At 54.0% G+C, this 17463-nt stretch overlaps 1 protein-coding gene and 1 long non-coding RNA gene across 8 annotated transcripts in view; one reads left to right on the top strand and one right to left on the bottom strand.

Annotated features, from left to right (window-relative positions):
* Nucleotides 1-1055: 1055 nt before the first annotated feature.
* LOC310883324 lies at nt 1056-3859 on the bottom strand. Its single transcript, XR_014573473.1, has 2 exons — nt 3782-3859; nt 1056-3171 (listed from the first exon to the last, which is right to left on the bottom strand). It is a non-coding gene; the product is annotated as an uncharacterized lncRNA (long non-coding RNA).
* CABP1 (calcium binding protein 1) overlaps nt 3848-17463 on the top strand; it is a gene marked incomplete at its 5' end in the record, with an annotated part of 26526 nt that continues 12910 nt past the window's right edge. Inside the window, 3 exons of one of the 7 annotated variants that reach the window (XM_083803391.1) lie at nt 4459-4599; nt 11264-15623; nt 16531-16779. In XM_083803391.1, coding sequence (XP_083659517.1) covers nt 16735-16779 — 45 coding nt within the window. Of the gene's footprint in view, nt 4600-11263; nt 16780-17463 lie in introns of all 7 variants that reach the window. The other 6 variants (XM_083803390.1, XM_083803389.1, XM_083803394.1 and 3 more) reach the window with 6 other exon arrangements.

Here is a 17463-nt window from a genome sequence, read left to right as displayed (position 1 = left end):
TGTGAGCTGGAAGACCATGAGACTCAGAAATGGCATGAGGGAAGCAAGTAAGGTGAGATGTAATTCCCAGAAAAAAATAATAACATTTTTTTTCACAAGCCTGGAAGAGCAGAGGCTGGGTCTCATTGGAGCCTGGCCACACACACTAGCTCAGGGAGCTCTGACGTGTTTGTCCCGTTGAGCAGCGGCTTCTGTTGCGTCTCCTTTCACGTTATTTCATTTAGGAAGCAAGGAAAGGGTTGGGGCTTCGCCTTGGTGTGAAGCTCAGGAAGGCACAGCCTGGTCCTGCCTCTGGTGAGCCCTTTGGTTTTGTATTATAATGTGTAGTGTCCTTTGTCCCTGCACATTTTCTTCTCCCCCACATCTCTTATCACCTTGCTTTCCTCCAACTCCCTTCCAATAGCTCTTCTTTTCTTCTTCTGGACTTTTTTGTCCCATCCTCCTTTCCCATGCCCACAGGCTTATTACGAGATCGCACTGCAGCCTTTCCCCTGTCAAAGCTATCTGACTGTAGCAAAGTTACCTCCAATGCATCTGCCAGCCTCATCCCGACAATTACACAGAGAAGTTCCCCGTCTGCAATCAGGAAGCAAGTAACCGGGGTGGATTTGAACACGGGGATTACAGCCAGAACAATAATGCCTTTGTAATGCTGTCGGGATTATTCCTCTCCCGTGGAGTAAAACCTAAAGAGCAATACCAAGTCTTCAAGCAAACAGAATCTCCAGCTGTCGGTGCTTTTGCTTCCTCTGGAGGCAGACACATGCCTGTCTAAACACAATATGCCAGAAGACCAATACTTGGCAGCTTTTATTGAAAAATGCCATGGTTCTGAGGCCCTTTAAAAGCGATGGAAAGGTAGTAAAGGGAAAAGCAGGCCATAAACGAGGGCTGGGCAGCTCATCATCTCTTAGGGGACAGCTTCCTGGTTAGTATCCTGATTCCCAGCCCAGTCCAGCTTGGATGTTACTGCGCTTTGGCAGATTGTATGATATCATGTTTACCCTCGACGATGATGTTCTTGCAACTGCAGGTGAGAGGAATAATAAAGACTGAAAAACTGCTACCAGGAGAACTGCTCCAGAACATCAGGCCCTTTGTGCCTTCCCATCAGCAGTTTGCTGGAGTTTTTCTTTTTCTTTGAGCAGTTCACACTCACTTCACTCTCAAACTCCTTTGCTGGGTTGCTGTCTTTAACTGGATTTGAAACAGACCCTTCTGAGTCCAGGGCAGGCAATGAAGCCCTTGTGTTCTTAATTTTGTTTCAAAATTTTTCTCTATATAAGTGGGGCTGAAAAAAAAAAACTGGCCAAATCCTTCCCTCCAAAATGCTCACGCGTTTGCTCACATGCACAATTTTTTTTTTTTTTTTAAGGAAAGACAGGATGTCACACTTGCAGGCAGTGTGTATTTGTAACCCCAGGCTGGAACCAGAGTCCCCAGGGACTCGCTCACCCCCAGCGCCCGTGGTTGGGGCACGAAGCGCGGCTCCCTCTGCCCGAACTGCCCTGATAGTTTTGACTTAGCTCCGTCTCTGGCAGCAGTGAGCACACATATTACATAATATAATCTTGGTGTCTTGAGGATTTGGGCCTGTCCTGTTCTGTGCCGCCAGCTGGAAGAGAAGCCACGCTCCCTCTGGAGAGATGTCCCTGCGCATCTCGCTGCTCAGCCGGGCTGGAATTATGTGCTTCTCTCCGCAACCGGGCGCTGTCGTTCCCTGGCATCTGGCTCCAGATAGCTGGCTTTTTCGCTTGCAGCGGTTGGTACACAAGCACTGCGATCCCAAGATTAACTTGTCAGAAAAGGAGATTCATGAAAAACCTCAGAAATGAATTTGGCAGGAGGGTATACTCAGGGATTCTCTGAATATCCGGGTTTTTCCTAGCCGAAACCCAAACGTGGGTGTCCTGGACAAGTAGGCTTCCAGTCTGTGTTCTCACCATCCTATTTCCCAGTTGCTTCAGCTGCTGTCTCTTAGTTGCTCTGTTCTGTAACACGGCCCTTGCCTGCATTGTTATTGCCTGTTAGGCGAGCTGTTGCTTGCCCTGATCCCTGAAGTGCTCTCCAAAGTGATGAATCACACCTGCGCTACCGAGTCCCTGCTCACTAATGAGGCATCTGCTCCAAATTCTGCAGGGCTCACTTGATTGAGGCAAGGAACTACAACCCACCTGTGGACAGTAATATCCCGACAGTCCTCAGGAACAGCTCAAAAGACCCCAGTGAGGCTGAGGGCAGTGTTAGTCAGCGCTAGGCAGGAATCTTACCCGCGTGAACATCCTTACAGCCGTGCCTTGCAGCACTGGCTGCAACTCCAGAAATGGCAGCTTCTCTAGAAGCACTATCGCATCCCAACAGAATGAGCCTCCCCAGCACGGGGAGGTAGTCAGAAAGTTTTGTTTCAGCCTCCTGCTACCCCTGAGCTTCCCGGCCAAAGGACCCCTTCAGCAGCCCTGGCTCCAGCACTGCAGCAGTGAAAGCCGGGGCTGGTGCTCATCCAGTGGGGCTGCCCCCGAGCCGTGGTTCTGGGCTGGCTATACCAAAGAGGAGCAGCCTGTTCTGAAAAATACATCAGTAAACACACCTTGCTTGTAATTAGGAGCTGAATTGGCGCTCCATGTATGAATGGGACATTGCAACTCAACCCTTTCAGGCACCACAAGAGCTGCTGCCAAGCGTCCAGAGCAGAAGGGGGGCAGAGGGACCCCCAGCCTCTCCTCCCTGCCGTCCCAAGGATGGACATAAGGCCCCTGGTGCAGAGATTCACACCCAGCTGCCACCCACCTGGTGCTGCTTGCATGGCTGAGGAGGGGGCAGAGCGCCCTGAGGCCAGGACCGCAGCGTGATTTTCCCTCTGCAGCAGCTTTGGCCTTAGCAGCGTGCGTAGTAGCCGTGGCGGGATCCCGGGTAGCAGGGGAGATGCCCTTTGGTCGCTGCACCGGAGCCTGTGTCATCGCGTAGTAACTGCTGGGCACGTGCCAGCGAGAGCGCAGAGAGCGTGGGTAAGCTCACTGTGTGGTAATCACACCTTCGTCGTGCTGGGTGCACACACTGCCGAGGTATCCAGGGCTGGCAGCAAGGCACAAGCGCTGTCTGCAGCTGAGCAAGAAGGAGCGGGGTCCTCTCCTCAGCGGGAGCATGTGTCGGAGCTGACACTATTATCCTGTACTGCTTTTAAACAGAGCATCATTATTGAACCACCTGTTGCCACTTAATTACCTGCGTCTGAACACAAAGACGTTAAATAATCTGCTTTTTTTGCACAAACTCCTTCGGTTTTACATCCTTTTCTGCCATGCCCTAAGGAAACCTCCGTGCCCGTTTCCAAGGCTGGAGGAGAACTTCCCGAGCGCGTTCCCCGGGGTGGGCAGGGGCTGAGCACCGAGCCTCCGCTCCTGAACTTGGGGTGGTCCGGGCTGTGTGCCGGGGGGGCTCCGCATCCCCCGGGCGGTACGGATGAGGCCCCAGGGTTCAGACCTACAGCGGGTCCCAAGGCAGAGCCCGGGGGGGTCCCAGACCCTAGGCAGAGCCCTGGGGGGGTCCCAGCCCTCCCGGGGCCACCGGGGGTGGGCGCGGGGCAGCGCTTCCCTGGGGGCTGCGACCCTGGAGGGGGGGCTCTGTCTGGGGGCCACCCCTTCCACAGACAACGCTTTCTTTTTTTTGGGGGGTCCCACCCCCGGGTGCCACCCACCGGGGGCGATGCTCGGGGGCCGGCAGCTGCCCACCCCCCCCCCGCCGTCCCCTCCCCGCAGCGCTGCGGGAGCGCCGCCCGGCTCACCTGGGGAGGGACGGGGACGGGGACCGGGGACCGGGGACCGGGGGGGGGCAGCGGTGCCCGCCGGCCCCTTCCGCGGCCTTTGTGGCGCCGTCACATGGGCCGGGTGCGGGATTTAAGCGGGGCTCCGCAGGACATGCCGGGAGCGGCGCGCCGCAGCCCTCCGTGCCCGCAGCGGCAGCGCTCCGCCCGGCCGGGGATGCGGCGGTAGCGGCCCCGCGATGAGCGGCTCCTCCATGGCGAAAAGCGAGTCCCGCACTTCGCTGCTGAGAGCGGCGGGGAGCAGGAGGGCGCCGGGGGGACCCCCCCAGCCCCAACCCCGCGGGGGCCGCGCCCGGGCTGCGAGGGGGCAGGCGGGGAGGGAGCCGAGCCCCGAGGCGCTCCCCGGGGAGCCCAGCGCCCGCAGGCCGCTGTGCCAGCCCCCTGCCCGGGAGGACGGGGCGAGGGGACTGGGGAGGCCGGCGGCCGGCGGGGGGGACGGCCAGCAGGAGCCCGCGGAAGGAGGAGGCAGGGGAGCCAGGCACCGGCACCGCCACCTCCCGCCGCACGGCAGCCACGGGCACCCCCCGGAGCAGCAGCAGCAGCAGCTCGCAGCCAGGGATGGGCAGGAGGAGGAGGAGGAGGAGGAGGAGGAGGAGGACTTTTTCTTCGGGCACAGGCAGAGGGCCAGCAGAGAGTCCCTAAAGCTCTCCGAAAACGCTTCGCCTCCGTCCAGAGCCGGCAGCAAGTGCTCCGCCAAGTCCGGCGGCAGCGAGCGGCCGGTGGAAGCGGACCCCCTCTTCCACCAGCTGCACCCCATGCTCAGCTCGGTCTTCGGCCAGGTAAGGAGCCAGGCGCCCCCCCGCCGCCCCCTGCATCCCCTCCCGCTGCCGGCGGCCGCTCTTGCGCTGCTCCGGGGCTGCAAATGCACCGCTTCCTCCTGCCCGCCGGGGCCAAACTTCCCCGAGCGCTGCGGCACCGCCGGGGCGCTGCGGAGCCGGCTCCGAGCGGGGGCCGGGGGCTCGGTGCCTCCCCCCCCCCCGGGGCTGCCGGGCACGGCCACGACCCCCGGGGCCGCTGCGGAGGGCGCTCCGGGGCTCGCCGGCGGGGGAAAACCCTGGAGCCGGGGGAAGTTGTGGCTCTGCCTGGTGAGGGTGAGTGTCAGGGAAGCGATTTATTTATTTATTTATTTTTAAATATATATATATATTTACTTTATTAGGTTCCATCTCTCTGGCTCCCCGCCTTGCTTTGCTGTATTTGTTTACATCTCCTTATGGTACATTTCTGTGCGATCAGCACATGAATCATTTCTGATGGCAGAAGCTGTCAGGGGAAGGTACTGGGGAGGACGACAAAAAAATCCTGACCCAATTCCGAAGCCTTCCCAGTCACCGTGTTAGGGTGGAACAGATGCTTTCAGTGTTTGCGAGCGCTTTCGGTACAAAACTGTCATTTTTAGCTGCCTCTGGTAGTGAAATTACCCAACAGGGCTACCCTTTAAAAATGAAAAGGCAGAGGGAAGACCGGCTTGAAATTTTCTTTTAGAGCCGTTTAGGGATGTTACTGGGAGATGTAATCTCCAGGAAGATTAATGTAACTGCAATCTCCCAGAAGCACAATTATAGGTGTAAGCCAGCAGCCTGGGTGGCTGAGTTCCAGCCTGGGAAGTGATCGATTAACCCAGAATTATGACTTGGGGGTTTCGTTGTTTGTTGTCGCGTGATTTTTTTTGTGTGTCTCGTTTTAAAGCGGGTTTGGGAGGCTCTGCAGGATGCCCACTGAAATTGAGATTATGGAGGTAACAAGAAGAATTTCTGTGATTTGAGGGGAAGGATGTGATGCACCTGTACCTGTTCGCTCTGCTCTCTGGAAGTGTTGTCTACTTCTGTTCACCCTGACTTCTCAAGAGAAAAATCAGACCTCCTCTGCTCTCCTCAACAATTTTGCATCCTCACTAACGGTCTGTCATTTATGAACATTACCGCTGTGTTGAACTCGGGATAAATATTACCCTCCCCGTGCCCATGATGGACCAGGAGCCTAGATTAAAATTTTGTAGCAGCAATAAGGAAGGGCCTAGAGAGTGGTCGGGTGCTCAGCTAGGTCACAAAATCAATATTGTTTGAAAATGTGCAGACTGAAATCCATGGGCTCAGCTCTGACTGGTGCTGTCTCCGTGGTTCTGAGGAGCATGAGGATACATCTGAGAACGGATTTTAAGTCTGTGGAGCTGTGTCCCCCCCAGTGCTGAAGTACAAACAAACCCGTGTCAGGGCTCCTGCTCGCAGAAACCTCTCTGGTTTCGAGCTCGGTCCTTACCCGAACGGCACCTTCATTTCACCTGGCGTGCTGCATTCCAGTGCCGTGATCCGCTCCCAAATGCCGCACGCTTAGCAAAATTGAATTCCAGTGCAGAACAGTGCTGCTTACAGAAGAGGCACAGACACAATCCTCGTTTTCCTTCTTGTGCTCAGTGCATAGCACCAGAGCTTAGAAACGGCAACCAGCAGCATCTCTCTTTAGAAGCATAATATTATTTATTCCCATTTCTCTCTGTACTCAGCTCTGACTTGCTTTCTCTGAAGTAACCATGAGGAAATGACCATCTAGTGGAGGTTTTAGGAGCAGGGCAGTACAGGGATTCGTGGATATAAAAGGGGAACTGCAATATGGGATATGCAAAGGGCTGTATGCAGGAGGAGAGATGTGGAGATCTTTTGTAGTGATCTCAAAATCCTGGGATGGATATGGGTCTTAGGATAAGAACTGGGAAATTCTGTCATGGTAAGGAAATTTTGTTTCTGCAAGCGAAGAGATAGATGCTAAGCATTGTGTAAAAATATCTTGAGACAGAGAAGGACTGAAACATGCGGGAGTGCAAGTTTCAGCCTGGATTGTGCCGTGGTCGCAGGCGCAGAAATGTCCGGGACTGCAGCATAAAGCTGCAGGTGCTGTAACACCAGTCTGCACCTCGTAATTAGAAGCCAGCAACAGCTCAGCAGACAGTTTATTTAATCCGAGAACTTCTTTCCAGCCCACACAGCCCACTGTGAAACAGTTAAACCAGTAAGTTTGCAGCACGTACAAGGAGGGGAGCCCGGCGATGCGTGTCTGCAGCAGCAGCGCACCGATACGTCCTGTCCCGGCTGCGCACCCGGCGAGCACCATCCTGCTCCCCTCGCGGCGCAGTGCGTGGCCGCAGATGCAGACACCACCGCGGTCCGATCAGATGCACCGAAAACATTGCAGGGATGACTTCAGAGAGGATGTCGTTACTGCAGTCAGAGCAAAACGAGCAGTCCAGGACTGGAGGATTGTGTCTGAGGGAGACAGATTTGTAGCTGTGCAGGAGAAAAGAGCGAAGGCAGAAGTGCCGCGTTTATATAACTGGCACAGCGATGTGGTGCGCTCTGCGTGTGTACTCCGGGAGAATGCTAAGATACTGCCGGGATACAGGATGCAGTGATATTTTATTAATTAGCCTCGTGCTATATTGGTGCAGTGATGCCGTGATATAAAAAACCACAGTAATACTCTTCTTAGGACATGGGGCTGTTTTGTAACTGAGCGTTACACGAATTACTGAACGCAGGGGAGCGTGACGATGCCTTAGTGGGAGCCAGGGCGTCATCCTGGGGTAATGACCCGTCCGCACCGCGGGTCGGTGAGGCGGCTGCAGGAAAGCACCCTGTCGCTCGGGGGGGTTCTGCGGTGCTGCACAGCCCCGAGCTGGAGAACGCGGCCCGGGCAGCGCAGCGGTGTGGGAACACAGTCCCGTGGCAGAGCAGGGATGTGACACCGGTGCCACGCGGCGGCAGTTTGGCAGCACACGGGCGTGCTAACAGCGGAGCGCTGTAGCTTGACAGAAGAGTTGAGCGGTCTGACGGTGCGGTAATACAGTATTCCAGGTGGGAGCTATTCCGTGCAGCAGTGATTACTTCGGGCGTGATATTAGCAACGGGTTGTGCCGGCGTGACAGCACCACCCCGCTGCACAGAAGGCAGCGAGCGAGGCGTTACCACCGTGCTGCAGTTTCGGTCGCACGACCGGGACTTGGCACGAAGGCAGTGCCACCAAGAGACACGGTGACTGCGGGAACACGGCCGGTTGTGCCGCGCTTGGGGCAGCGGGCAGCTGTGTTTGCGGGAGGCACTGCAGTGGCGGCAGCTCCATCCAGCAGCGAGAGCTGGGCACTGACTCACCGTGGAGCTGGCAAGGATAACGTCTGGTCGTGCAGCAACATAGGAAAGTGGCGCAAAGAGGGAGCGTGGGGAGGGTGATGGTGTCGTTCTGGCCTGTAGCAGGGGAGTGCTGGAGTGGCCAAGAAGCAAAGGAGTGTGGTGCAGGAAAAAGGAGTGTGCTGTCACCCCTTGGAGTATCCCGTAGGGTTGCTCCAGGACGCAGGGTAGCAGCAGTGCCGTCCCAAGCAGAAGCACGCCCGTAACAGCAGAGGAGCAGCGCTACCTCGGCCGCCGGGCTAGCAGTGCAGTGGCAGCAGGCGAGTTATTAATGTGACAACAGCAGCAAGAGCAGCTCAGAGGCTGGGACAGCAGCACGGTGGCAGCGGGGACCGCAATGCAACAGTTGTGTGGCAGCAGGATTCCCAGGGCAGTGGTGATGGGGCAGCAGCACAGCAGCTTGGCCCTGGGCTAGCAGCGCAGGTACTGCGGCACGCAGCCCGCCGGTTCTCTGCACTTCACTCCTGTGCCCCGGGGTCGGCCTGGCTGGCACCTTGAAGAGAGCTTTTTGTGGCCTTTGCTATGCAATATTAATTTGCAAGCGATCCTGCCATGTGAGACCTGACCGTTTTCAGAGCCGTTTAGCTTTCACACCCTGCCCGCCTGTTAAATTTTTCAGTGAAGTGATTCCCCAACAGTTTTCTGTCAATTGCCTCTGGTAGCATGGGGATCAGGGGGGTCAAATAATGCCACAGGGAATCATTAAATATTTACGGGCTTCTGCTGTTAGCACTGTGGCCAAAGGGGCTTTTGTATTTCTATTTGTACAGGCAGTTAAAAGGCACTCCTATCTGCACCATCTCCCAGTGCCATTTTAATGTCAGTATCCGAATTACCATTAAAATAGGGAAGGAATCTTTCTGCATCTCCCATTTTCCTTTTCTGGTACTGCTTGATCTTCCTTTACTCATAAGTTTTAGTTAATATTAACAGGTTTTAATGGACCTTGGAGCAAACCAGAATGTCAGAAGTGGCCCTGTTCTGGGGCAGGACGTGTCCCCAGGCTGCCTGTGTGGGAAGCAGGTGCAAAATGCATCCTTTTGGGTAAGGAGAATGTGCCTTGCCCAGCCTCTCAGCCCGGCTGGTCTCCTCACCCGCAGGACGACCTTGTTCCCTCGAGTGCCTTCGACTCCGGCTGACTCTAATGGGATTTTGCCTAAGAGCAGATGCTGCGGCAGGCCCACACGTGGAGCTCTGCCAGCAGAGAGCCTGGCAGCCCGGCACAGCCGAGGGGGGCACCGCTAATGGCCCCGTGACGGAAGCTTTCGGCTGCCCCCGTGTACCAGCGAGGGAGGCTGCTGTGCGCTGGGCCGGTGGTGGAAACTGTCGGGTGCAGCGCTGTGGGGTAGTGGAGGTGAAGGTGAAATGCGCTTGCAGTTCTCGTGTGCTGTGCTGCCCCGTGCTGTAAGGCAGAGGCAGCGCTGATGAGGCAGGGTCATGGTGAACCAAGGGCAGTTTCTCAGCTATTCTTTTACAGTGTTAAATCGACGGAGTAGCTTGGGGCAACCAGATTTTTCCTATGGCTCAAAATGACTGGCGTTGCAGGGACGCTGACCCTGCTGCGTAGCCTTAGCTTACTGCTTCTGAAGGCACACAGGTTAGAAGAGAAAATCCAAAGAAACTCTGCATTCCCTCTTCCTACTTTGCTTCCTCTTTGTCGGACACCTCTGAGAGCTTGCTCTGACCCCCAGAAGCATCCTCAAGGTGCCCATCAAGGGAAGACAGGTGTGGGCTGCTGCTGGGCCCTGCAGGGGTGCTCGGGACACGCAGCCCCAGGGCAGCAGTGCTTCAGCTTCGCTCACAAATCCTCCTCCGCTGCGTGCCCCTGCACAGGACTGGCCTGCTCCGCTGGCTGCAGCAGGGCAGGGAGGAACCAGCCTGAGGGCCTGGTTCCTGCCCCTAAAAGCTCCTTCCCCGGCCCGTCAGGGACCTGGTGTGCCCTTGGGGCCCTGGGTTTGGCAGTGCCCAGGGAGCCTGCAGGTGTAGCGGTGCCAGGAGCGCGGTCCGAGGGGGGAACCACACGTCGTGCTGGTGGCCGGGCACCTACTCGCAGCGGTCCGGGTACCTGCATGCATCCCGTACAGCCTCCGCGCTTCCTGCCCTGCGTGTGTTGGCACAGCCCACGTCCATGCATGCAGCCTGACGTAAAGAGCCTTCACGTAACCGCCGTGTCTGCAGACCTACAGCCTGTTTTGTGTGTCCTCTGCTAGATCTTTGGTGTGGCTATGCAAGCACCTCTGTGCATACACGCATTCCCGTGCTTACGTACTCGGTGTATAGGGACATCCCTGCCTGCTGAGACTGCCATATGAGGTGCAGCTCATGTGTTTTCTGTATGTAACGGGCACGGATACAGAGGAACAGTGTTCCACTCGAGCACATCCACCCAGCTTCCCCATTGCTCAGCTTGGAGAAAGAAAAATTACATTTATTGCTTCTAAAAAGCTTGAGGGATGGGAGCCAGACATACAGAATCACTGAGGGGCAGTGAATAAGCTTGCTGCCTGCAGTGGGTCTGCCAGCAAACATTAATCTTTGTCAGTGATTTACTTTTAAACAAATCTGTTTTAAAAGGATATGGAAAGACATCAAAATAAAACCAAGCTAAAGGAACATTCATTAAATATTCAGTTCATGAAATATACAGCAACATGAGCTAATGCACTGAAACGCACAGCCCTTCTGGTTGGGTTCAGCTTATCTTGTGAGAGAATAAAATCTTTCAATAATGAATTAACCATCGTTTAAATTAGCCCTCTGTGTGTTCCACCAACCTATGCTGCCTTGATTTTTGTTTGATGCAATGTTGGCTTTGAACAAAGTGTCAGGGAGGAGTTTAGCTGTAGATGTAGTGGATGGGCTGCAGGTTTGGCAGCTGAATTCGTTGTGGTTCTTTCTAGCATCGCAGCTTCAGGAGATGGCTTTCCCTGATGAGTCCATGAGTGGTATTGATTTCCAATAACAAGCAGCTATGTGGTGTGCAGCCAGTAAAAGGCGCTTAGCTAACTTTGGGCTCCCTTTCAATAATCCTCTGACATTCCTGTGACCTTAGAGAGCAGCAGCAGTGCCCATGAGCTTGGGCAATCCTTCAATTTCAGTCAAACGCCCCTCTTCGACATAAAGACAAACAGCTGTCGTAGCTTGTGCGGTCACATTGAGTTTTTCAGGAGCCTTCTGCACCGGCATAAGACCACGAGCTCAATACAATGTATAAATGAAGTCATTAGCAATATTCTAATCTCTCTTCTATCCATTCCTCCTTTAGAGTGCTTCGCACCTTGCAGCCATCTTTGGAAAGAATACATAGCATTGCTTCATCCCACTCAGATGAAATACACTCTCCGCTGTTGGAAGGAAACAAGCAACCATGTACCTTTGTGAGGCATCGTGTCACAACAGCTGAGGGCAGGAAGCAGAAAATGGTCAACAACCCCTCTGTATTCTGCTGAAATAACAAACAAAGTAATTCAGGTAGTTTGTGGCAATTCTGAAGGTGCTGTCAGGTCCCTGCTCAGAACAGAAAGGAGGCAGACCTCAGTTTTATGGTGGTCTATCTCATGTATTGTTGCAGGACCGGATTGGAGTATTTGGCTAGTGTGGATTCCTAGGGCTCTGCTCATCCACTAGTCAGCCACACCTGCTGCAGCACTGCAGCGTGCCAGCCGGATGCTGAGCCCCTGCCCCTTTTTCCTTTCAAAGAGGTGAGAGTCCCAGGGCAGCACTAGCTGCTTTTGCAGGGTTCCCAGACAGAGCACGATTCACAGTTCTCGTACTTCTGAACAAAGGGAAGGGACCCTCTGAGGCTTGTTTTATACTGCATGTACCTGGCAAACTGTTCTAGAGCAACTTGTGGGCTGTCAAACTTCTACTTGGCTTTTTGCAGCCCATTGATGGTCTTTAAAAGCAGAACACACCCACAGCACGTAGTGCTCTGGCCAGCGCATCTTCTGTTGGGTGAGTGCAAAATGCGAGCACCAGATCTGCGTGGAAGGTGTCAGGAGGTGGCACGTCCCCATCTCTTTTCATCTAGCGTGGAATAAAGCTAGCTAATTACAGACAAAGCTGTGCGAGACGGAAGTTGGCTCTTCAGGGTTTGTTACCTTGAGAGGGACGGAAAGCATCCTTGGTTTTTTAATAACCTTTCTGTTGTTTGTGATTGAATATGATCCAATTGCTCTAATGGAGGAGAATATTATGCACAGCATGAGTCAGCAACACTTTCTTTCTGGAACAGCTGACAGCAAAGAAAGTTCCCAAACTCTCTGCAGAAATATTCCTCCCCCCAGCTGAGGGGATGGGCTGCATCTGCCAATGCTTGCTGGTGCCTCTGCTTGAGACGGACCTGTCCTTGCCTGATGGGAACGTGGAACCATCCCAGGTTCATTCGAGGTTACACGACACAACTCAGGATGCAGTAAAAGCACTCGCGAGCCTGACGCAGACGAAGGGGAAGCCAGTCGCAGAGGTTTGGAGTGCCGGTGCGTGTTCCAGTGGCTGGGAGCTTTGAAGCAAGGCCCTTGACAGCACTGGCAAAGGAAGGATGTTAATAAATCCAAATGCTAAGGCTCATCTGAGGTCATCCAGTAAACAAGACTGGGCTGTTTTTTGTAAAATTCAGATCTATGGCCGTCAGCTAAAGGGTGGTTGGGAGCAGATTTGAAAACTAATAATCAGTATGTGCACTCTCTGCTCTGGCATAGAAAAAATAGATGAAAAATTCTTAGCCTGCTAGGAGAAATTAAATAAGGTGGCATATTTTAGGATACTAAATCTTCCAAGCATGCAATGAGTTCTTAGATAAAACTGTGGATTTCAATGAAAAGATGCTAGGAATGCTGTACTATGTACTCTCCTCAGAGATTACCCCCACCCCCAGGTACTGAGGGCGCCCTTTGCAGCGTTGTGTTACAAGCAACGACCTGATCTGACGTTCCAGCAACTGGAAGTCCATGTACTGAAACGGGCCTGGCATCCGAGCAGTCTTCCTGTACAACTCTGTACTTCCACTGGAAATGTTTGCCAAGCAAGGCTGCGCTCTGATAAGCAGTCCTACATTTTGGATTGACTTTTGTTCTTTCTGTTGGAGCGGTCGGATATTTGCTGTCGCGGGATAAAGTCTCTTGCAGCTACCAACTGATTAGCCATGGTGGGATCCAACGCTTCCCTATGGAATAATTATTTGTACCAGTGGTGCCAGCCTGAAGTAAAGCACTGCTGCTTTTTAAAGAATCCAAGCGTATTAAACCACCTAAATCACTCCCTGGCAATGCCAAGTCATCCAGCCTGCTTCCTGCTCCTTACCCAGGTCAGTCAATGTGCCAAACTCCTTGCCTGGGAGCTGAGAGCTCACTCGGTGCCAAACTGCATCCGCGAAGGTCTCTGCTCTCCACTGTGGGTTTCAGGGAAAAGGAGGGGATGCAGGCACAAAGGCAAAGGCTCGCATTTTGTACGGTTCCTCCTGATTTTTAGAAAGTTTACAACAGAGCCCCAGGCCTTAAAAGAACAGTGTGATTGCCACAAAGAACAGTGTGGGAAAGCCAGTATACATGCATGTGCAGCCCTCCCACACGCACCCTGACTACCCCAGATATAGGCATACCCACAGATCAGCACCTACACACAAATGCTTTTGACACACTTATTCTCAGCATCCTGTTCTCTTACAGCAGCCTCATTTGGAGGAAGGGAAAAAATATGTTCCTTCTAACCTAATCTTCTGATGACCTCTCCACCAACCCCACTCCCCTGCATCTCTCTAAGCTGCCCTTGGTGGCGATGAACAAGATCCCAATGTCGAAGCGATTTTCCTCCTCGAAGGTCGGCAGGGTCTGTCTGCTAGATAGTGATGTGCTGCCCAATTGCTCTTAAGGGATTCAGGGTAAATGGGGGGATAAAGAAACTGTTTCCGACCACATCTCTCAGGCCCGCTGCGGCTCTGCCAGCGCTCCTGCAGAGTCCAAGGACTGACTGTGCTGCAAACCTCGTGCGAGTGGGCTCCCACCCATTGCCTCTTCCCTTCCCTTCCCGGATTGTGAACTCCCTTCCGAACCTGGCAGCCGATTTCAGCGCTCTCTCTCTCTGCCCTGCGCGTTTTCTGTAACTGCTGTGACTGCAGGGAAGAGAAGTAGGAGAGCAGGGAAATGCGGCAGTCTGCCACGCTAGCTGGCTCCTGATGCCCTGCTGCAAGCTACTATTTAGGGGTGACCACCTCAACTTTCGCTGAGGGGCACTGAGAGCTCTGCAGGACATGCTCATTGCCTCTTTTACAGCCCCTCTGGCAGTTTGGGGGCTGCGATGGATTTTTGAGATGGGCATTTCTCAGTTGCGGGGCGTTCCTGGCCTCCGTGCTGCCTGCCAAGGGGAGATTTATTCTCGGCAGGGAGGTGATGCTCTCTCTCCTCTCTGCTCCGGAATTGGAGTCATTTGTCTCGGGAGGGAGCCCAGGCGCCTCGCTCGCTGTATGGCAGCTTCTGCTCAAGGGAGACAAGCACTTCGTCAATAAACAAGGAGCCTGGGGAACGGCTCCAGCTGACAGAGGACGTTATTAACGACCAGCACTTCGGCCAAGGGTAGATCAGCCTCCCATGAGCTGCTTTAAGAAGGGAAAGAGAAATAGAGCCAAAGATGGCAGCCTCGAGTGGAGCTGGGAGTTTTGGCATCCTCCTGCGGTCTCCTGCTGCGGGGGCCCGGGGCTGTGCCAGCCCCCAAGGGGTGACTCTGTATTTCCCCTCCGTCAGGGATCCTCAAACCATGGCAAGAGGTGGTAGGGCCCCCTTAGGAAAAGTTTTGCTTCCCAGCCCGCCATGGCTGTGCTCCGATACGGAGACCTTCCAGACCAGAGCTTCCCCATCCCCTCTGTCCCTCAGTCCGTTTGCTCTGGGTACAACAGGCATCTTCCAGTGTCTGCTACTGCAGCTTCTTGCTTCGGAGGAACTGTGGGCCTTCGTGCAGCTCCTCCCAGGCCATGCGGTGAAGAAGGAATGGAGGAGATCTGAGAGGAGGGGAGGCTGTTCCACTGCTTTCACCCTTGGAAAGTGGCTACTACGAGGAAGAGCAAGAAACACTATCCCACATCGCCGTGTGATCCTGGCTGGGTCTGGAACAGGAGAAGCTGTTGGCTCTTGTCATGGCTGGACTCCTAAACTAATCTCCTCAGGTGGAAGAAGCCTCTAGGCTCTAAAGCAACTGTTGATTCACCTTACAGTCATACTTAGTTTGCCACAGCACCATCTGGGTGGAAGCAGAGAAAGCCCTGCTCTGTTGTGATGTTGACAGTTCATCCTTCCCTGTCTTACAGCTGCCAGGACAGTGAGTCTTTGGCTCCTGCATGAAGAAAGCCCGTGGTTCGAGTGCTCAGCCCATGGGCTGGTCTTTGCAGAACCTTCTGTTTAGGACCATGCTTGCAAAAAAAAAGTTGTGAAATCTTTGAGCTGAACATCAGAGCGTCCAGGCAGCCTGCTGCATGGACAGGTGTAGGATCAGTGTCAGCCTGGCCTTCGCAGCTCTTGAAGGAGGTAGCTCTTCGTGCCATGGCTTCTTACCTCCGTGAGCTGCTGCCATGGTGGCGGCTTCGTGGCTGGGGATGCATTCACTGCCCTGTTCAGGTCCTGCTGCCTGGGCTGATGGTGAGTTTTTTATGCAATTTGAATCTCCTTTCGGACTGAATGCTCTTATGTGCAGCCTGAGAACAGAGGAAGAAGTACTGGGGTCTCATCCCCTTTCTTTCAGAAATGATTCAACAGGCCTGAAGCTCAGAATTCAGAGCTGGGTCTGGGTTTAGGAGCCCAGGACTCAGGTGTTTGGGTCTGATGCCCAAATTCTTGGTTTCACATTACCCAGCCTGGGGCTGTTCGGATTTAGGATTCGGGTGCGAGCCTGTCTTTGGCAGACTTGTACAGGAAAACCTCCGCTTGGTTTCTACTTGCAGAATGTTGGAAAAAAAACTTTAAGACTGGCTCAAGGTCTCTCCCTTGTGGTTAAAAATTTCTATCCCGGGGCTGAGAGCATTGTAGGGACCCTGCACTGCTGCCCCCGGGGTTGCTTCCACCGTGGCAGGAAAAGAATGAGGGACTTGCAGGTCTGCTAGTCTTTATAAGCTGAAACAGGTCCCACCCAGCTAAACGGTCCCTTTCTGCTCCAAAACGAGCTCTGGACTCTGCCCCAAGCCCCTAAGTGGATTGCCTTCTGGCCAGCCTTGCTCTCTGGTGATTGAAAAGCTGAGAGGAGGTAGGAGGGGGGTGGGCAGGGTTGCAGTGTTCAGAGGCTGTATGGACCCAAACTAGCTGGATTCACTGAACTCATCACTAAAATCACTTCTTGCGGTGCCTCTCTGTTTTAATTCTCCCTGAATCAGCTCTCTCCCATGAGTGAAACAATCTTGCCTGCAGATTGAGGGGGGTGGGAGGGATTTGAACATTAATCTGATGTAGATTATACATCCGCCTCCCTCTCTCTCCCCTTCTCACTCCCTCTCTCTCCCTCTTTCTGTCTGTTTCTCTCCCCTCCCTCTCCTTCCTGCTTCATCTCTTCAAGAAAGTGAACATAAAGTAAAAACACGGAGAGAGAGAGGCAGAGAGAGAAAAAGCTCCCCGAAGAGGGAAGCCCCAGCAGCCAGTAGCTGTTTGGATTTGCCTGGCGCTGCCTTTCTTGCTTTGCTCCCAAGGAATACCTTTAATGGGATCATTTGCTTCAGTTCCTTTATAACCAAGTTCACCGGAAAGGCAGACTCAACATATTATGGGCAACTGTGTGAAGTCTCCACTGAGAAACCTCTCAAAAAAGGTATGTTCCCTAAATCAAAGTGAATTGTGCTTTTCCAGCCCTGCTTCTTGGGACGGGTGATATCGTGGGCAGACGGGAAAGGGAGGTGGGATTGCCGCAGAGGTGTGTGCAAGGGGCTCAGCTCTCTTTTCAAGTCTTTTTTTGTAAGAGCTGCTCGTGCAAGGGCAGCCACTAGAGCCCGGGATGCTGAATGCCACCACGTGTGTGTAAATAAACGTGCGTATACATGAGCAGGCGTGTGTCCTGCTCCGTGTGTGCATGCCCACTGAGTCCATGCCGGCTTGTGCTCATTGATGTGCACAATAGGCTGGCACACGTTGTCTGTGCAGGCAGCTTAAGGTATGTGTATACGCGTGAGCTTGTGTACGTGCGTGCGCGTGCTTCAGTCGAGGGTGTCTGCACGAGTCCTGTCGCGTGTGTTATTTCTGCAGGGACACATTCGTGTGCACGTGAGTGGCCATGTGTTTGTGCGTGTTCCTGCCGGGGTGTAAGACCACGCACGCTTCAGGAGCGTATCTGTGGTATGTGCGTGTCCGCAGCTGTTTGTGTCTCTACACGTCCATCCAGAGGGGTGTGAGCAGGCGCGCGGTGCTTGCTGTGTGTGTACGTGGGGAGCTGTGTGCGTCACACACTTCTCCCTGCTTGCACGCGCATGGTACGTGTGCTGGGGTGCGTCTTCGCAGC

This window comes from Anser anser (assembly GCF_964211835.1).
Source record: "Anser anser genome assembly, chromosome: 18".
NCBI classification, from domain to species: Eukaryota; Metazoa; Chordata; class Aves; order Anseriformes; family Anatidae; genus Anser; species Anser anser.
Note: the sequence above shows the minus strand (reverse complement) of the source record. Positions and strands in the feature narration are given on the sequence as shown.